At 49.1% G+C, this 20,752-nt stretch overlaps 1 protein-coding gene across 1 annotated transcript in view; it reads right to left on the bottom strand.

Moving 5' to 3' along the window:
- The window catches only part of HTT (huntingtin), a 123,437-nt gene that overhangs the window by 80,423 nt on the left and 22,262 nt on the right, over positions 1-20,752 (bottom strand). Inside the window, 9 exon segments of the mRNA XM_032493076.1 lie at positions 497-577; positions 2,919-2,966; positions 4,008-4,212; positions 8,813-8,991; positions 9,572-9,713; positions 14,319-14,457; positions 15,579-15,658; positions 16,059-16,118; positions 19,901-20,021. Coding sequence (XP_032348967.1) covers positions 497-577; positions 2,919-2,966; positions 4,008-4,212; positions 8,813-8,991; positions 9,572-9,713; positions 14,319-14,457; positions 15,579-15,658; positions 16,059-16,118; positions 19,901-20,021 — 1,055 coding nt within the window.

The following is a 20,752-nucleotide window of genomic DNA, read 5'->3' as shown; positions in this document are numbered from 1 at the left end:
ATATTTCAGCCTTATTTTCAGTTATCTAAAGACACTCTTTTGGCCAGGGTTACAATCCAAATCACCCCTTAATCCAACTGTTAGTATCTCAGTCCATACTCTTCTTTTAAGAGATGAAGAAAGAGTCTAATTAAATAGCTGTCTGTTAACAAATGTAGATTTCTTTCAAGTTAAATTAGCCTCAATTTTCAATCCTGCTTTCCTCCTCACAACCCATGCAATTCATGACACACCATCCTCTTTGCAAAAAGACTAACACACTGGGAGTAGAAACCTAATTTTACAGCAGCCTAAATCAAGGAAAACAGCAAGTATTTGACACAAGAAAACACACACATTTCAGAGGCAACACTACAAAAAATGCAGGAATTATCCACCATTTGGGGCAGGCTGGCTTCCTTGCTGCCCCCCAGGAGCACGAGCCGCTGTGGCAGGGGTAGGAGAGGTGGAGCCAGCAGAGGGAGGAGGGGGCACCGCGAGGACCCGCGAGGACTACCTGTGAAGGCAGGGCTGCTGCCGTCCGACCGAGACTCAGAGTCATCCTCCAGGGTGGCTGCTTCTCCAAAGAGCACCTTCCCTGGGAAACGTGGGGGTGAGAGTCCTTTTAAGCTCGTGAAAAGGGAGAACTTTGAAAATTAAATGAATGCACATTCTAGGAGAAAAATCTTAAGTCTATTTAATTCATGCATTCATGCACTTTGTCATTATATGTAAGCATCTGCATACGTCTGGAGAGCTAAGCACAAAAAATGCAGAGATACTGTATATAAAGTATTATTTAAATCAATAAGCCTATGTGAAAAAAGTTAAAAGTAATGATTCTCAAAGTATTTTAATAATTAACGAATACTCACTGACAGACTACTGTTAACGTCAAACAATTTACGTTACTACTTACTCTTAAAAACGGCTAAGTAAGGACTAGAACGGGTTCTGCCAGCCCTTGGGATATTCATGTCGTGTGTCCAACGCCACGTGAGAACTTACATACAAAACTTTTATACCTAAAGGTCACTTTTATTTTATTACCTTTTAATTTGCTAGATTTCTATGGTTGATAATCAGAACTCAAGCACTGCATGGTCTGGGAGGATGGAATATTTTATCTTTTGTGAAGTTCTAAAAGTATATTTTACAGTTCATGATTTCCAATTATATTAATAAGAAAAAAGAAAACACTAGTCTTAACATAATTTAACTGGACTCATTAAATCATGGTTACATTACATACAAATGCCATTAAATAACACTATCGAAATAATTATTGGTAATTTCCAATTTCTAATTTCACTGCCCTTCAGAGAACAGGGCATAGGTGCGGTTACTTCCATAAATCTAGACTGATGTGCCGTTGAAGCGTCTCCTCCGATAAAAGGCAAAGGGAACTCAAAGTCTAAATGAAAACAACATGGCAGCTTGGCTTATCTACTAAATAACAGGGACACTTATTACAGGACAAGCGATTTACCTTAAGAAAGCAAATAAAATCCCAGCCTGTGAGTTCAGCGTTAATGGAAGCAGGCTCTGCCCTGGGAAACAGCAGTTTGCACACCTGCTCCAAGGAGCTCTCCCCACGAGTGGGCAAGGGTCAGGCTGCCACCAGAGAAGGGACTCCGGGCCACATCCCCACCCTTGCCTGACCTCACATCCAACAACAACAACTCAGTATTTTATTTATGTATGCTCTTCCGTATTGGCAGATTTCACTTAAGAAAAGAATTTTGCACTACAACAAAAAAGTTTGAAAAACACAGCTTTAAATGAAAACAACAGCAATAAAACGCTAGAAAAACCAGAGAGACTGAGGACAAACTCCACATCCCAGCCCCAAGAAAACAAAGAAAATCTCAACCCATGCATCAGGCATCTTTTTATCATTATTGGAAAGAGTGATCAAGAAACAGACAAGGCAAGTACCAGTGAATCTGGTCAAAGGCCTGAAAGTCTCTCCTAGTCCCAGAACGGAAAGACTAGCTTTTCCCAGGAGCCTGGTGGCTTTCTAACAATCTCGGTGTTTTCACCAAACTTTCAAACTTAGACTATCCACGCTGTGACAGCTCACATATTATTAATTCTAAGCTCTTCTAGGAAATGTTTACTTAATTCAGCCCAGGCTAGAACAGGGTCCCTGCTGAGACCCCCACTCAACATCACAGGCGACCCTGGGCACCAAGCTCTCAGTCAACTCACGACAAAGAAAGAGCAGTGTGTGCTATGCGATTACACCTCAAAAAAAAGAAAAAAAAAAAAAAAAGAGGACGATTGGCCCTCGAGGATTTCAAAATAGAAAACAACAGTTCTTCCCTACGGAGTCCAGACTGGAGGAGGAAGCAACTGGGCTGTCGAGTGGGCGCCAAAGCGACCAGATTGCACCAGAAACACTCCGTGCAATAAAAATAAATCAGTTGTATCAGAAGCCTTAGACCTGTACAAAGCTAAATATGGCTGGAAAATGGCAACCAGGCCCAAGTTAACCAAATAATTAACCAAATGCTATTCCTGACTCATACTACGATAAGTTACCTTTATAAAACACAACCCAGTCCCTGAAGCAGGAGGAGCAGGCTGACCGCGGCCGCCCGCTTCTGTGAACAAGGCTGAACTGGGCAAGAGCTTCCCCGCGGCCCAGTCTGCCTGCGGCTGCTTCGCCCCTCAAGGCAGTGAGGCCCATGGCTACAGGTGCAGCGTAAAGTCGGCTGACCCCGACCTAAAGCATTAGAAATTTATGACAAAGCAATTCTGATACACAAGGAATTTAAAAGTCACCCGATAGAACTATTCAGGCCTAGTTACCAGATTCCAGCAACATCCATACACACAGTCACTCTGCTGAGAGGAGGGACAGGCAGAGCCAAGTGCGCTACAGAGACAGGGAAAGAGCGGTAAGAGGCATTAAGACTGACTTCTGAAATAATCACCTTTTTGTTTTCTTGAAAGGACAGGGCTGCATGAGGAACCCCCTCCAGCTGTAAATCACAGAAGATGACAGGTGAAAGTAAGGTAACCAGCTGCTAAAATCCAGGAGGAATTAGAAAATCTTCACGCTTGCTTCAACTTTAAAACTAGAAAATACGTAACACATTTCCACAGGTGATGCTCAATGACCCTACTGTAACATGGAAACTGCATGTTACAATTTTAATTTCAACATGAAAATTATATTAACACTCAAATACATAGTTTCAAAGATACGACTTAAAATGTCAAAAAGAGCTCAAAGTGCATTTAAAAAGACAAACTAAAAGCATGAGAAATCTCAGATTACTTGGTCAACTGATAATCAAACAAATTCTCATTAGAAACAATCATCAGAAGTTAGCATTTCTCCAGTTACTTGTGAGGCAGGCACTCCACAGAGAACAGGCCTGGCCAGTACAAAGGACAGTGAAGAGGCAGACACCATTTTCTACTCATACATTCCAACAAGGGAGCCATCAGACCCACTCTGCCCGGCCTGTCCGTGCTGTGCATCAAGGCTACGCCGTGCCCACACGCAGGGCCCGGTTCGATGCAGGCTCAGCAGAGGCCACAGGAGCCTCCTCGGGGCCAGACCCAGCTCCAGGGGCTGCAGCCCAGTGAGGGTGGGCAGGCCGGGGGAGGGAGCGCAGAGACGGGGCAGAGGAGGTGCCGTGGGAGTAGCAGCAGAGGGGTTTTCTAGGATCAGGCAGGACAGCGAAAAAGGACCCCGAGGACAGGAAATGATTCCAGAATCCCAGGAAGACATGAAGATCCCATCTCTGGCAAAGGGACACGAGGGTCTGAAAATACTTTCCCTAACGTTTTCGCTTTATGACAGATGAAATGCCACGTGGAGGCAGCCGAGTCTGAGTCAGGAGGCCAGGCTTTCTGTGCGGACCTCAGGGCACCACCTAACCCTCCCACTGTAGCTCCCGGCTCAGAACAAGGACGGAAGTCTGGGAGGAATCAAGGCATAAACTGTTGAGCACGGTGGGGCCCACAGTTCACCAGGGGGACAGTGTTCCTGCAGGGCGGGTACAACGCCTCACCCAGAAGCTCCACGATGCTCCCACTGCGGCTCCGACAGCTGGGCTCGTCCTTAGTGGCGGTGAGCTGCCCAAGGCCGCCCGCCGAGGTCAGCGCCTGCAGGAGCTCGGGTGGCGGGGTTCGGAGGAGCTGCTGCAGGAGTTCCAGTGCGCCCGTCACAACGTTGTGGTCTTGGTGCTGCGTGTAATGCAAGGTCAGCTCGTAAACCTGGGAAAAGAAAGACCAGTGTCATTCCCCTGGCTTTTAAAGCGTGGCCCAGGCTTCACGTTTCTTGCCAGTTTGTCCTACGCTGGCAAAACTTGTGTCCGAATTTCTCCCCCTAAAAGTTTCTCTATCAGTTCCACCAGTGTGATCCTTCAGCTTCCATGCTGTTTTCTAAATTCCCATGATTGTTCTTGGTTTTATTAAGTCCTTAAAAATAAACAGGGCACTTGCACAAGAGCAGAAGCCTAACGAAGAGCTCCATCTCCCTAAACCAGGACAAGCGGAGAATGAAGACACACGCTGAATGAGCCAGAAGCACTGTCCTGAGCGCCACCGAGAAAGGGTTTCCAAAGCCTTTAAAGGCATTACATCAAACGTTATCAGTGCTTTTAATACTGTATCACATTATGTGAACATCATGAATTTATTCTTTCTCCCTTTAATCAGAGGTGCCAGATAAACTAGAGTGCTCAGTTAAATTTGAATTTGAGATAAACTATTTTGTGCAGCAACACAGATAGACCTAGAGATTGTCATTCTAAGTGAAGCAAGCCAAAAAGAGAAAGAAAAATACCATGTGATAACGCTCATATGTGGAATCTAAAAAATGAAAAAAAAAAAAAAAAAGACACTGTGAACTCATCTACAAAACAGAAACAGACTCGCAGACTTAGTAAACAATCTTACGGTTACCAGGGAAAGGGGGAGAAAGGGATAAATCTGGGGGTTTGAGATTTACAAATGTTAGCCCCTATATATAAAAATAGATTTTTTTTAAAGTTTCTTCTGTGTAGCACAGGGAACTATATTCAGTATCTTGTAATAACCTTTAATGAAAAAATATGAAAATGAATATATGCATGTATATGCATGACTGGGACATTGTGCTGTACACCAGAAACTGACACATCATAACTCACTGTGCTCCAATTAAAAAAAAAAGATAAACAATTCTGTAGTAAAACTACGTCTCACGCAATTTCAGGCAAATGACTGATGATTTACCCGAAATTCAAATAACTGACTCTATTTTTATTTGCCAAATTGGGCAGCCCTACCTTTAATATCATAAAAGTAACAGATACGTTAAAAAAAAGTATGGAAGTATATAAAATGAAAGGTAAAAGTCTCAAAGGTATCTACTTTTACTCGTTTGTTTTTAGTTCTTTTGAGGGTCACCTCCGTACCTCTGTGTCACGGGTCTGCAAACTACAATCCACAGGCAAACTGGCCCGCCAGCTGCTTGTGCACATCAGGTTTTACTGGAGCATGGCCATGTCCTGTATCGTCTGTGGCTGCTCCCCTGCTACAGCAGGGGAGATGAGTAGCTGGCTTGTTACAGAGAAAGACGGCTGCCCCTGCTCTACATAAGCAGCTTACATCTTGATTTCTGCAGCCGTCTACTTTGAACAGACTCGTGACTCCTAATGTGTAAAACGAGGGCCCAAGTGTCCCACACCCTCTTCATCCACAGCCCCTCCCAAATTCTGTTAGCAACACCCCCGCCTTCACATTATTAATGGTTAGTTACAACACTTCCATACTACTCTGTAACTTTCAAAATCATTGCTTCTGCCTAGAAGTTGAGCCTAAAAACTGAAGTAAAAACCGATATGTGCCTCAGCCCATGTCATGTGTACACAAATGTCGCTCATTGCAAGGTCCATTACTGTGATTGGACCCAAAAAGAAAGAACTATTTCACTATTACTAGTCCTGGGTCGCCTGGAAGAGAACATCCCAAGGATACTAGTTATGTGGATTCTCTGTTATTATCATCCATTACCTGCTTAAAATCATTCTCATTTTAATTTGCTTCACAACTGGATAACTTTCTTTTATAAATCTCCCTGGTTTTACCCTCCTTGTTAATACACACACACGCCTTGCCTTTTTCCCAGCTCTTAACCGTAACATCGGTGGCAGGGGGCTCCCTGGGGCTCTTTGGACCGCCTGTTTCTAACCTGAACAGCGCCCTGCACCACAACCGCTCGGAACGGACTGCTTCTATCACGTTCCTGGGTTAGGTGCTTTGTTTCCTGCATCTCAGTAATTCCTTTTTTCTGTGTATCTATTTCTTGTTTCGCTGGAATACATCTTCATATACTGTTTTCAAAAAGCATGTAAGAAAAGAAAACTAAATTCTTGCATATGAAAGAGTATGTATATTTTGCCCACAACTGCTCAGCCAGGCCCAGGATTATTTTAAATTCTACTGAAATATAGTTAGCCAAACCATACTGGCTTAGTTGAGCTTCTTAATCAGAATAATTTAATTCAGAACGGCCATTCGTCAAGAGAAAATGTGTATGTTTTAGAGATAATCTTATCTGGCCTGCTAATTCATCAAGGCACCGTGCTATTTAACCACTTTGGAGAAAAAGCTACTAAGAACATGGGTAATGAGTGAAGCACATCCCCCACGCCCCTCGAGCCCGCACTCCCAGGGCGACTGCCGTTAGCGACACAGTTCTCAGCGCCCGCACCGCCTCCTCTGTCACCAGCACCCTCTCACCCTCGAGAAGCCGGGCTCCCCCTCGCCCGCACGCGCTCTCCCCCTTACTCCGTGGACTTGGCAAAAGGTGCAGTTTCTGTCGTAAAACTCTCCTCCCAACTCCCTGTGCCTGGCCAAATCCTACTCACCCCAAAGCACCAGCTCGTAACTGAGCCTCTCCAGCACACCTCCCTGACACTGATCATGCAGGGGGTCCCCCACTGCGAGCTCCCACAGTGCCCTGCACCCCACACCCTACCATGCTAGTTAGTGATTGCTTGCTTCTCCGGTTAGACCAACAGACTCCAACCTTCTAAGCACCCTTTTTTTTAATAAACATCAGAAAAAAACTCTGAGTGTGCAGACCCAATATTTATTTATTTTAAAATACCGTATAGGTACCAGATATTATGTAGATTATAAACCATGCACTAAATCTGACAAGCCTCTAAGCTCCAGTTATCAATTTAAGGAAATGCAGAAAACAAAGAAACATGTTCATTTACACGACAGAGCATCAGGGAATAAATCAGATTGCTGGGAGTTCCACGGGACAATCTGTTTCTTCAAAAAATGAACTCTAAGGGAAAACCAGAGGCGGAAGGGAACCATCAGATCAAAGAGATTCACAATTCTTACCAAGCAGTCTTACTTGGGTATTGATTCCAAAAGGGCAGAGGAAAGACCAACAGTGGATGAGAGGGCACTTGATGTGATAAAATGTTACTTTAGGTGTCACACTGGTGCCATCATTAAGTTTTAAAAACAAAGAATCCTCCTCTATAGGGATACATATGAAATACTTGCAGATGAAATAACACAGTGGTTGGAATTTGCTTTAAAATGATACAAGAGGGAGAAGGAAATGGGATTCTAGGTGAAACATGAGTTGATAATTAGTGTAGTAAGTGATAATTACTGGAAAGGGTTCACTATACGCTACGCTGTCTGCTTTTTCTACGCCTGCAAATCTCCATAATAAAAAATAGAAACAAACAACAAAACAATAAACAAGGTAAGGATGAAATAAACTACTTTTCAAACTTATTTATTACCACTAGAAAACCTTTTTCACTCACGAAAGCACTTGGTGATGACTTTTCGTGAGGGCAGTGTAATTAAATGTCCTGTCTCATGCGACTCACTGCTTGCTGCCTGTAAGTCACTGGAGGGCAGCTGGTCACCTCGGATCTCTGGGCCCTGACGTTCTCTCAGAGCCCACTCCTGCTGAGTCATTTACCACCAGCCAGCACCGTGGGGCCAGACCACGCGCCAAGACAGATGCTGAGCGCTTCACAAATGTGACCTAAGTTGACACTTAAGTCATCAGAATTCCCTTTAACGCATGATTTCTAGTCAAGAATCATTTTGATTCTTACAATTGTGTATCCTACAAAACTCACAAATCCAGCTGACCCAAACACCTATTAAACTGCAATGCATACTACAGACCACTAAGAGCAGACAGACCCGGGCTGGGGGTCCCAGCCCTTTGAGGAGCCCTGTGACCATCTGGCTCACAGGAAGGGAGAGGCTTCGACAGCACCCAGGACACTCAATACATAACATTTTAAGTAAAACTCACAAACTCCAATTGCTTAAAATGTGGCTGTGTTGGTACCAGGTTAAGGAACCACGTGGGTGAGCGGGCTGCACAGGACTGGCGTCGTCTGCCTGTCCCATAATAGCAGAATTACTGGAGACTTCTCAGCAGTGGACAGAGAAGCTATGACCTGTGTCCCCACCCGCTGGGTGCACAGACTCGTGTGCCAGACCACAGGTTCCCAGGGGCAGAAACCACATCCAAAACGCTCAGTGCCCAGTGCCAGCACACAGTAGGTGCTCAGCAAACATTTACTGAACGGGGCACACTATTTTAGAAACAGAAGTAACACGCCCGGTAACCTTATTGGGGACTGCCTTCATCTCACTCTGACATCACTACCATACAGAGGTCGTGCAGCTGGGGGTCGTGATGCAGGGCCTGTACCAGGTGGCCAGCTCAAGTCCGCGCCCTCAAGCCTCGGTCCTGCACTTCTCTCCCTGACGAGCTGGGCCCAAGTGTCAAGCACTTACAAGCAGGCGCTAGAGGAGGGTGCAGGGCACCTACCTGGCCAAGCTGCTCCGCCGACGGGGAGACTTCCATTTCTTTCCGGGTCACCCCAAAGCTGCCTTTGAGGCTCGTGTCCTTGACCTGCTGCTGCAGCAACGGTACCAAGTACCTCAGTGTGAGCAGCACCCCGAGAGTCAGGAGGGTGGAGGGTTCCTCCCCAACAGGAATGAGCAAACCTACAAAGGCAGCAACAAGATTCTGTAACATCCGAAGCACGGCGGGGGGGACTCCTGCCTGGCTTTGTTCGTTGGTTAGATCCACAGAGAAGCGCACGGTGGGGCGGGCAGTGAGTGATGAAGATAGCACGCCTGCCGCCATGCGTCTCACCGAGCAGCCCAGCCCGGGAGCACTGACAGGGGCAGCCTTCCCAGCGGGCGCCGCTGCCCAAGGGCGAGGCAGCTCCTGCCACCTGCTGTGCACAGCGCCCCGCAGCACCCACAGCGCTGGTCTCCACCGTCACCCCAGCACAGGAGAGAGCTGAGCTGCACACAGTGGGGGGCTCCCCGCTCCCCTCGCAGGGGCCTGAGCCTCCGCCACAGGCCCCGACTCGGGCTGCGCAGCTCTGCTGCGAGGTGGGGTAGGACCGGGCCGCTGTGTCCGCTCGGCAGCACGGAGGGGCCTCATCCCACCTTGTTCATGCCAATCGGGCAGCCAGGGCCAAAGGGGCCGTCCCGACGCTGAGGCACCGGCTGACTCACAAGTGAAGGCTGCAGCCCCCGCCCCGCAGGGAGAGTCCCGACCACGCCCGCATCTCACCTAGGAGCACGCTCAGCAGCCAGCTGTAGAAGTACTGCGTCCTCCGAGAGTGCTGGCAGATGCTGACCGCAGAGCTGGCCGCCGTGCGCCGCACGGTAGGGGAGCTGGACTTCAGATTCGCTATGAAAGCCTTGAGCAGAACCTGTGGGCGCAAGACCAGGAGATGGAAGATGAGCACCCATGAAGCTGGTCATGCAGTTCAAGAAACTGAGCTTGCTCCAAATTCTTGCAGAGTATAAATTATAAGCAATTTGCGGCCTTCCTAGAACTGAACGGAAGCACCCCAAATCTGGGATCTTGCAGAGAAGTTTGCAAACATGTAGCCTATTTAGTTCGTTCCAAACCGCAAGCGGGGACTCGCTCAGCACCTTCATCCTCCACATCTGAGTGAAAGGTGTACCCACGGTATCTGGGGACGTGGTCAGTGAACGAGACGGTGTAAAATAAACGCAGTTCAAAAAATCGACCGATAAGGAAGCCCAGGAGAAGCGTGCGAGCCACCCAGAGCAACTCCCCAGCCCCAACGACAGTCAGACACGTGCTGCTGAGTCACCAGGAGACGCTCTCAGGTCTGGAGAGCATGAGCAACTGGCCTGAGCTGAGGCCACGTGCTGCTCAGGTATTTCCTCAAGAAATCAGAGTAAGACCCGGCGCAAGTCCTGGGCCCCCGGGCCGACCCAGCAGGGGGCGCTGTGATTCTCACGGCGGCCAGGCAGGTCTCCACAGAAATATCCAGACTGTCGAGGGGTGACCATCCAGCTGCGCGAGTTTGTGGCTCTGCCACTTTGGGGCAGCAATTCCCCATTATTCCAAACTACGCTCGGAGCAACGACCAGCCCAGTGACTGCGGGAGTGCGTGGAGGACTGCTGAGCGAGGCAGGGACCCACCAGGGCCCTACAGGGGACCTGATCACAGGCGAACAGCAGCAAAGTCACAGACTGGCCTCTGACTTGCAAACGAGCTCCTCCCTAACAGCGTGGTGAACATAAACCGGTTCTCAGAGGCTCAGCAACGCCCAGGGGATTCAGAGATTAGACATCTGGAACCTGAGCAGCGGGGGAACGGCCCCCCGGCCACAGGACACCCCCGGGGACACCACCCGGAGAAACCACTCAGCTTAACACTGACAAACTTTATAGCTCCAAGAAACCAGTATCTTAAAGGACGCCTTTAAGTGAGAACACACACGTATACGTCATTGAAACAGCAAGTACAGAACCATCCTACATTAGTCCAAGCTCACAAGCAGAATGAAAGCTTGGCATGAATCTATAAAGAGTCAGCCCAGGGCGAACTAAACGTCTGAAAGAAGAACAAACTGAGTATGAGAGCCTGAGGTTTCTCGGGTCTCCACCCCACAAGCCCGAGAATGTGCTGCAGAAGGCGGCTGGCAGGGGTAGCAGGGCCACGCCGGAGGGCTCCCGCACGGGGCGGGGGGGAAGCACACGAGGTTCAGGGCACGCAGCTCCACTTCCACGACACGTACTCAAAGTGCTTCAAAGGGAAGAAGATGCAGAAATAAATCACTCCACTTTAGAGTCAAGGGTACTTCAGGGAACAGAAATGGAAATAAACCAAACTGTGGGGCCAGAACACACTCAGCAGAACGGCTCAACTGAAAACGAGCAAAGTTCGGACCCAGCGAGGATGCAGAGCCACCGGAATTCGCATGCACCACCGCTGGAGGTGTAAGCTGGGGCCCCACTGAGGGGGCCGTGTGGCAGCACCCCGCGGAGTTGAGACAGACACTCCGCAACCCCACAACCCCATACCCCAATTCTAGGCATCACGACTGGAAGCCGTACTTGTGGCCAAAAGACACGTACAAGAACGGGCTCAGCGGCCTCGCCAGTGGCAGCTGGAACCAAAGATGCCCCGACGTCCAGCTGCGACAGAAGGATGCGCTGAGGCACACTGGCACAGGGATGCTGAGCAGCGAAGACACCGCGAGAGCTACTGATGCGCGCAGTTCCGTGGAGGATAATCACAGAAACGTGATGTTGAGGGAAAGAAACCAGAAAGAAGGAATACGCTACATACTTACAACTTAAACAGACTCTGGCATTAAAAAGCCAGCTCAGTGACCACCTCTGGGGAGGAGGGAGGGAGCAGGGATGGGAGACAGCGTGGAGGCGGCTCCAGGGTGCCAGCCACACTGTATTTGTAGACCCGGGTGGGGGCTGCAGGGGGACACTTAGGGCTTGTGTGCTGTCTTGTATGTACGGTGCACATCAGTACAATAAAAGGCTCGAGTTTACTTAACAGGTAATTGTGAGAATGAGAAGACACCAGGGCCCCTGTCAGGAGACTTCTGACCAAACGCGCTGGATTAGACATGTGACCGACCCTCTGCCGCCCAGACACCTGATGAGAGTCGTGGGCATACGTTCTTAAAAGCATAAACTTACTAGGACAAAAGAACACAACAGGGACAAAGCAGACTAGAGCAGTCAGCAAATTTTGGAAGCTAGAAAGTAAACAGGTGGTGACTGACTGACCCTCGGTCCCCAGGAAGAAGCCCTTTTGGGAGCTGGGGAGGACTGAAGCACCAACCAAGGCAAGCTCACTCAAGGCACAGAACTCCAAGAACGCTCAGGCCTGGGAGCACCAGAGACACCTGCGAGTGGGGTGGGCGTGGGGCCGGGGCAGCTGCCGGTCTAACAGCTCCCCGTGCAGACTGTCAGCCGCTCAGCCCAGCCCCTCTCCTGTCCAGGCAGCTGGGCACGTGGCCTTTGCTTCTCCATCTGCAGTGGAGCTCAGGGATGTCCAGAGACTGCTGGCACAGCTGAGGACAGACACGAGGCATAACAGAAAACAGAAATTAAGAAAAAGTCTGACCAGTGAGGCTGTTAGCCCCTCCGTCCAAGGGCCCCAGGACAAACGCGGCTGGGCCCCTGCCTCCGAGCAGGAGAAGGAGGAATTTTTCTCTCAGGATCATGACCGGCCCAAGAGGACAAGATTTCCTGACACTGGCATTTAAAGACCGCCCCCCCCCCCGAAAGCAGGCTCACCATCCACTGCCTTGGGAAGTCGGTCAGGGGACGGACCCTGCCACATACTTGCTTCCAATAAGCTTTTTAGGGTCTTACTCACATGTGTGTGGATACTCGCTGACATAAAACAGGAGGGCAGGGGACAGAACGAGGAGGTCAGAAGAAACACACAACGCAGAGGTCAAAGGAGGCTGCCAGGAGAACTGCCATCAGCAACTCAGAAAGATGAGAGTGCACTCAGGAAACAAGAAGGTGTCAGAAAGCATGAACATTCTGAACCAGGAACACGTTCTTAGAACTTACAAACACATGGCAGGAACAAAAACTCGACAGAAGGGCTGGAGGTAGACGTCTCCTAGAAAGTACAGAAAAAAGAAAAGGAAAAAGGAAATAAAGTGGAAGATAAAATACACACAAGTAACCAATTTCAGAAAGAGAGCACAGAGAAAGTAAGGTGGGGACTGTCAAAGAAAGAGACATAAGGACACTTCCCTGAGTGGGGGCCGGAAGGTTCCAGATCACAAGGCCTCCCGAGCCCGCAGCGCTCCCCCCTGCACAGAACAACGAAACCCTCCAGAGGAGGGCACGCGCAGAGCTTGGGCAAAGACTTCACATTCCCCAGGGAAGACGGTTCCCACCCCAGCGCCCTGCGCCCAGCCGAGAGAGGAGGAGGAACGAGGTGCTGCCACGAACGCAAAACCTCAAATGACGTGCTTCCCATGCGTCCCTTCTCAGAAAGCCGCTCCCCAGGAGCAAGCCCGGGATGAGAACGCGCACCCAGGAGGCAGGCACCCGACAGGGGCGCCAAGACACAGCCGTGCGACAGACCCAAGGGGCACACGGACCAGGGTGGAGCAGCTGGAGAGCCCAAGACGGACTCCAGAGGAGGAAAGGGTCCAATAAATTGTCCACCACGAGCACCACTGTACTTCAACACACGTACAGTGCTGGTGGACGGTGCGAAGAGATGGAAGCCGTCAAAGAATAATAAGGAAATGAACAAGAGGCAATCACTGACTCCAGAAATACCTGAAAGCTGTGTGAAGAAACATGCCCACAGCACAGACACACCTCGCTTAGGCACCACAACGCACACACACGCACACCGATATAAAGGTGGTAAAAAGACGGGAGAAGGCTTAGAGACACATTCACCTTTTCTGTAGCGAAAAATTTAAAAATCCAAAACCAGCAGTATAAGCATGTTACTTGGAAATGTGGAGGGAAACACCAAAAGGAACATTAGCCCAGGCCTGACCCCACGAAAAGGAGGAGATCAAGGATCTGTATGTAACCCTCAGACAAGGTGACAGGGGCACGATTTCCAGACATTGTAAACACACACTGAAGCAGGCTGGAAGGCTGCTGGCAGTCAAGTGGACCCGACGGCTGCAGGGCACTCGCGCCCACAAGGACATCACCTGTGAGCGTCCTCCCCTCCCGCCTGCGGGCCAGGGACAGTCGCCCTTCCTCAGCGAGGCTAAGGGTCAGTCCAGTGACCAATCTGCTCGGGAAAAACGCCTTTTGGTTCAGCCGGTATAAACCATAAACCATCTCTCTGCTCAACTCTTCACCCCGCAATTAAAACGCAGAAGTGGAAAAGGCCTTAGTGCGCCTCCGGGGAACCGAAAGACCTTATCCCGAAGGATGAAGCACAGCCTGACCCACGAAGCGCTCCCAGGGACTGCCGCAGAAGAGCCTTAGCTCCCCCAGGGCGCGGCCACACGCTTGTGACTTGAGGCAATAACCCTACCTTAATTTCACTGTCGTTGGCAAAATTGCCAAAAGAAGCCATAATTTTAGGCACAGCGGCAGCCAAGGTCTCCTGAACAGACTCCTCGGGCCTCTTGCTCGCTCGAGCCAGGCAAGGCAGAAGGTTCACCAAGTAGGGCCTGCACGGGGACAGGGGCACAGGTTACCCTTCCACGGCAGCTTTAGTGAGAAACGCAAGTAGCTAGCTTAGTACCCGTTAGGGAAAAACAGCTTTTACAGGCAGAAGCGTCCTTGCTGGAAAGAAACAAATAAAATGTTTAAAAAATAGTTACAGTCGCGACACCAGGCCAAGGACCCCCCCCCCCCCCCCGGCTTCTCTGAAGAAGTGAAGCCAGGCCGGTGGGCCTAGGCGGCGCCCGGGGTGACAGCCCAGGGCGAGGCCTCCCTGGGCCTCGCGAGGAGCCCGGACTGTCCCAGCAGCTCCGGGACACGAGCAGAGCTTAAATAAGGGAATGGCGCAACCCAGTCACGCACTTTAAGGGCACTTCAGCTTCCAGGTGGAGAACCCGGGACGTGTGGCTTCAGAAATACAATCGATTTCTCAAAATAAGGACAGTAAAAGGTTACACAGGAAGACATTTCCTTAGTGGCTGTACCCCTACAATCACATAAGATTCCTACTACACTCAGGGTCAGTGAAATAAACCATTTTTCATATTAAAAGAGAGGGTTCCTGCCACTCCACCAGCCCCATCAGCAGGTAAAGCCAAGTGTCCAAGGACATCGGAATGTCTTGCTGGTGAAGGACTGAAGGAAGTGGCTGAAAACTGTGGTCCTTCTTTTGTTTTCCAGTCCATTAAGATACAACTTTTTTCATTCAATCAAAACTTTAGTAACAGCTGAACATCCATACTTTTAACATGTGTAACAGACAAAAGCGTGTTTTTCTATAATTCCTACAATAAGCAACAGCGAGTCTGGTGCTCAACCTGCGAACCATTTGACAAGGATCTTTTCAGCAACTACCGCACGCAGACCCCATTATCAGCGCTGGGCTGCAGCAGGGCCCAGACAGGGAAGACCCCGCTGTCTGTAGCCTCTCCAGGGAGGGTGGGACAGGAAATGACAAGCACGCTGATAAAGTGTGCAAGGGTCTCTCTGAGAGCGACAGGTGCTACGGAAGAAAAGTAACAAGACAACCTCGACTACACCTGGACAGAGTAGACAGCGAAAATCTTTAAAGAAATGACAACTGAGCCAAGATGTAAATAACAGTAACAATCCGGGGCGTACAACTCACCTGCATTTCTGAGGGCGAACCAGGTGAGCCAGCTCAGCGAACCTCCACAGGGCAGCGCGCAGGCTCCGAGGAGCTCCATTCTGGCGGATTTAATGAGCGTGTGTTACTTTTACGAGACACAGGACACTAGTCACCAAGAGAACTTCAAACAAACAAACAAAAAAACCTTCTCTTTTCACTGTTCATCTCTTTTTTTAAAGAAAAGGCCACTTAAATGTGTAAGTACTTTTGAAATTTTAAAGTCTAATGGGCTGCAATTATAAAGATTTTTTTAAATTACCATTTTCAATTCCCATCTCTTCTAATAAATAATGAAGAGTAACCTTTTGAAGAGATTAAGACAATAAAGACTACTTTACCAAACAGCACTTAATTCCTTCCAAAATTTTTACTTATTAAATAAAAGATAAACTGTCACATGTACTGCTCAATACAGTGAAAACAGCAGCATTCTCTCAGTAATGGAAAACAAAAGCCTACCTTTTTAATTTCCTTGTAGAGTTCTAACTGTAACCTTGGGAGATTAGAATCCATCAAAGCCTGCAACCAAACACAAGAGATCTGTCCGTGAAGGCACATTCCATTAGCAGTTCTAAAGCCAAAAGGCAACCAAAACTTCAATCTGGGGGCAAAGTAGAATATACTGACAACTAAACTGAGAACCTATTCACTAAGAAAGAAGCATATAATTAAAGAAAGTTACAAAACAGACTAAATACGTTCACTTGAATTGTAAAAATGGAAGGAAAAAAAATGTAACTTTTATTACAATCAAATACTACATAATATCAAAATTAAACAGTAGTTCAAATTCATTCTCAAGCCCTTATAGTCAATTAAAGCACATTCTGTTGTATGATCCAGCATGAGCAATGCCCTGGAATCTGCGGAGCCGGCAGGGCAGGGACAGATCTCCAGGTTCAGGGCCCCTGGCTCTGGCATGGGGACACAGCTCTCAAAGCAGAATCCCACATCCTCTCCGAAGGTCTGCTCTTCCCCAGACACAAGGGTGTCCCAGGCCCACGGACCCGGCGATGCTCTGAGCCTGCTGGAGCCTTAGGCTCCTCAAAGCACATTTCTTGCCCCTTCTACTGGCTTACAGGACGAATCAAAAAATGGCTCCACGGCCAACCTCAACCCAGTAAGAATGGCTGATGGTAACCACCACCAGCAGCACAAAGTCCACGTTAGAGACAGCTTCTTAAAACGGAAGGAAAGATTTCTGTGCCCCACTCCCACCCATGGGAACCTCTCTTTTAAAACTGTGTTGCCAATGGCCTGTCCACCAAGAAGAGAGGGAAGACGTGACCAAGTCACCGTCGGAAAGCCCTCTTCCTTTTACATGATGCTTACAAACCGAGCTGCTCTCAGGAATACTCAAGAAGGCTCAGCAAGCTTGAAAGTCAAAACAGGGTGATGTTTTGGGAGGTTCTGAAGTGTAACGATATCACAGAAATGTTTAAATCTTAAATCTGCTGTTTCAGTTTGTGTTAAAATTCCTTAAATAAGCACACCAAAGTGGACACACATATATTAAAACACTACCTTGCCAACAAAACCAGAAGGTATATCAAAGTTTTGTTTCATTTCATATGTGCTTTATAAACTAATATATCAAGCTTATTTTATTACAAAAGAAAACTAACCCTCAGACCCCTGACAGCAGCACAGGGCAGCGTGACGGTGACAAGCCACCTGGGCCCTCCCTGCTCCCGACCCCACATCCACACCGAGCGGACACGCACAGCGGCCGAGTGCAGCCCGGAACAGCCCGTCTGCCCCCACTCGCACTCTCACGCCACCGTCCTAGCTCAAGACCGCACTTTCTCTCCCCTGGACTCCTCGGCCTCCCTGATGGGATTCTGGGTGCAAGGGTCTCTCTCCACGCCAAGCCAGGCCACACGTCATCCCCAGGCAACTCTTCCACACAAAGCACTCCTCTGACACATTAAAGATCTTCAAGACATCTTCATGTTCTTCATTCTCTACCAAGTCAAGACAAACCCCCGAACTGACCCTAGTACTTCCCATTCTCTGCAGCGCTCACAGGGGTCACCCTCCTCTGAGCCTGCCACGGTCAGGAAGGTCCTGAGTCCGCTCACTCATCAGCCAGGAAGTCTGCCCTGCCTCCCAGACAGAAATCACCTCCGCCCCCTGACCGCCATGAGGAGCTGGCAACTACTTCTCTGACCTTAGGACTTATTCCACGTACTGAGTTACTTCTGTATAAACGCGCTTCCCCACCTGAGACTGTACGTTATCTGAAGGCAGGTGCACACTGTCAGGCTGAATCAGATCCCCAGTGTATTCTCCTATGTAAATGAAAAGCCAAATGTGCCCCATTTTCTTGCCCCACAGAGTCTGGTCCTCACCATAAGCATGTAACAAACTCAAAGAAAAAAACCAAAACAAAAACCAAAACGGAAGACAGAAGTCCAGGACCTGACTCCTAAGCACCCGTTCCTGCGTTCCTGCCCACCCCTGACACAGGGCCTGGGGCCATCCACACTCTCCAGGCCCTCCTGCCTCTGCCATGGCAAAAGGGCACACCAAGCCAGACCCTTGTCCCGCTCCCAGCCTGCGGACCCCAGAGACAAGCACGTCTGAGGAAGCAGACATCTGAGCAAAGCCAAATCTCGTTATGCCCAACTTTAAGCAGAAAGAAGAGGTTCAGAGATGCAGACCTTGTCTTACATTCAGGGGCAAGACGGGGAGCCGGGACCTCTGCACGAGGAGACTAGAAACAAAGCAGAGGACGTGGGAAGGGCGCAGGCAGATGGCCAGGAGAGAACCAGGGCCCAAAGCTATGGCCTAGGGCCATGGCCCACGACCCCAGACACACACAGCAAGCCACTCTGTCCAGCAGCTCCCGGAAGCAGGTCTCTTCGCAGAGGACTGTCTCCATGCAAAACAACTGCTTTCTGTTAGGGTTGTTCTGTTCTCGGCCTTCCTCGTCTGCTCCTACCATGCCCTCTTCAGGTTTCCTGACTCTAAGGATCACAGTGTAAAAACTGAAACATCAGGAAAAGCCTAGCCTGCTCCTGCCAGTGGAAATAATAAAAGCTGCAAAGATACTGAGGCCTGGAGAGAAGCAAGTGTAACTGAGAAAGTCCACCTGCAGTGTGCTGTGGGGCCCAGCACAGGCGAGCGTCAGCGCCGACCACCTGGCATGGAGAGAAGGTTAAAGGGCCCCGGTCCCTTCATCCCCGTGGGAGGCGGGAGCCAAGCGGGAGCATGAAGTGCAAGGCCCGGGGGAGGCTCCAAAGAGCACTGCTGTTTTTCAAGACCCTAACAAAAAGCAAATAGTTAGGCTGGAGCTCTTGGTTCATCTGGCCAAGTATTACAAGGAAGAGAGCCTTCAAGGAAAAGGAAAAGATGCGGTCTTACTTAAATTTCATAGGAAGAACTCAAGACAGGGGAAAACAGTAAAAACTGGGAAGGCCCAATAAACAAGGAGCCCTGCAGAGAAGGTAACAAGGTACATTTTCTCCTCAACAATCATCAAGAACCCGTCTCTGGAGAAGCCTCCTCGGCGCCAGCCGCCCTACAGCGGGGCCGCTACCTGCTCTTGGACACCAAATTCAAGAAGCTCATTCGCAAACGCAAAGGGGCCCCAGAAGGAGGTGGCCAGGGCGGCTGGGGACATGAACTACGAGGAGGGCAGAGTGAAAAAAAGAACAGTTTCCCAATACATTAAAAATTATGGGAGGATTTTATCTTCAACGGCAGCAGAAAACAGAAAAAGAGAAGGGTGGATTAGAGCTGCGGTGACCTCGAGTACAAACTCCTCATCAGGACAGGGTAAGAGGGGAGGACAGGTGTCCCCCACCCCCAGGTGGCTTCATCAACCCTTCCTGGGAACTCCTACCTCCCACTCAGGTCGCGCTACTCCAGCTACGCTCCTGCAGAGGAACACCTTTACCTGCAAACAGCACCCCTGACCCAGGTCTAGGCAGATGCAGGAGAGTGACACCACAGGCAGATTCCACGCCCTGTCCCCTGCCTCCTCAGGGCCTTGGGTTTCGCTGCACTACACCCAAACAAAGTGATGCTTTCCCCAACGGCACCCAGTGGGCATCATCAGTGCCCACCCCTGGCCAATGTCCCACGCAGAATAAGGGCAAACACAGTTCCTTCTGGTTCAGTAGCGGCAGCAAGCTCACCGCAGACGTCAGAGCGCACCCAAACCACACACCATAACTGAAACAAGAGCAGACGTCCAAGGGACTCGGCCACTCAAAACAAAGGAAGGCTAAATTCTGCTTTCTTCTCTTGGCCTGCAATGGTCACAGCTCGGAGAACGCCATCCACGAGGCTCTTACCTTTATGACCTTGTTGAGGCATTCGTCAGCCACCATCCTAACATCTGACTCAGCGTCATCGCTGCACAGCAGAAAAAGTTCCATGGCGATGCCCAGAAGTTTCTGAAACTCAGGAGAATTTCTAAGTAAAAAAAGGAGAGACTGTGTCAGACAAAAGGAACCTAAGAAGACATGATGATAAGAGGTAGTGAGGTACCTGGAGTCCTACATGGGATTATGGAACAGGAACAGAAAAAGGACAAGACATTAAAAGTCAAGGCTAGCGGCATACGGATATTGATTCATCAACTGTGAAACGTGCCAGAGTAACGGAAGTGCTAATAACCAGGTAACTGCATGTGGGGTTTACGGGAACACTCTATACTATTGCAATTTTTCTGTAGATCTGAGACTATTCTAAAATATTTTAATTTTTTTAGAGAAAGAGGTTGTACTTGCAAGGCAATCTCATTTTGTTTTAGTTAAAAAGTCTTAAAAGACACTGCTTTGTGAGTATTTTAACTCAATTTTTAAAAAGACAGGAAAAAAAAGACATGGCTTCAGATACTTAAAACTCCAGATAGGCATCTGCCCTCTGCCAACAAGTTACTTTTACTTATAATATTCCTGGAATCTGGAAATTCGGTGTAGCATTATAACCCTTTTACTCCTTCTTAATCTTCGCTTTCAGTGCTCTCCAAAGTGTAACCCCGCATCACTGCGGACTCGACACCATCGTGGTGAGGCTGTTTTGTTTCAGTCTCAGCTGGAACCTGTGCGATGTTAGTAAATGGCTTTTACAAGTTTAACTGAGAGAGACTGTTCAGGGAGCTGTGTCCAAACTGGCTCAGCACAGCCGAGGAAGACACACGC

The sequence above is a fragment of the Camelus ferus genome, chromosome 2 (genome assembly GCF_009834535.1).
Source record: "Camelus ferus isolate YT-003-E chromosome 2, BCGSAC_Cfer_1.0, whole genome shotgun sequence".
Lineage (NCBI taxonomy): Eukaryota > Metazoa > Chordata > Mammalia > Artiodactyla > Camelidae > Camelus > Camelus ferus.
Note: the sequence above shows the minus strand (reverse complement) of the source record. Positions and strands in the feature narration are given on the sequence as shown.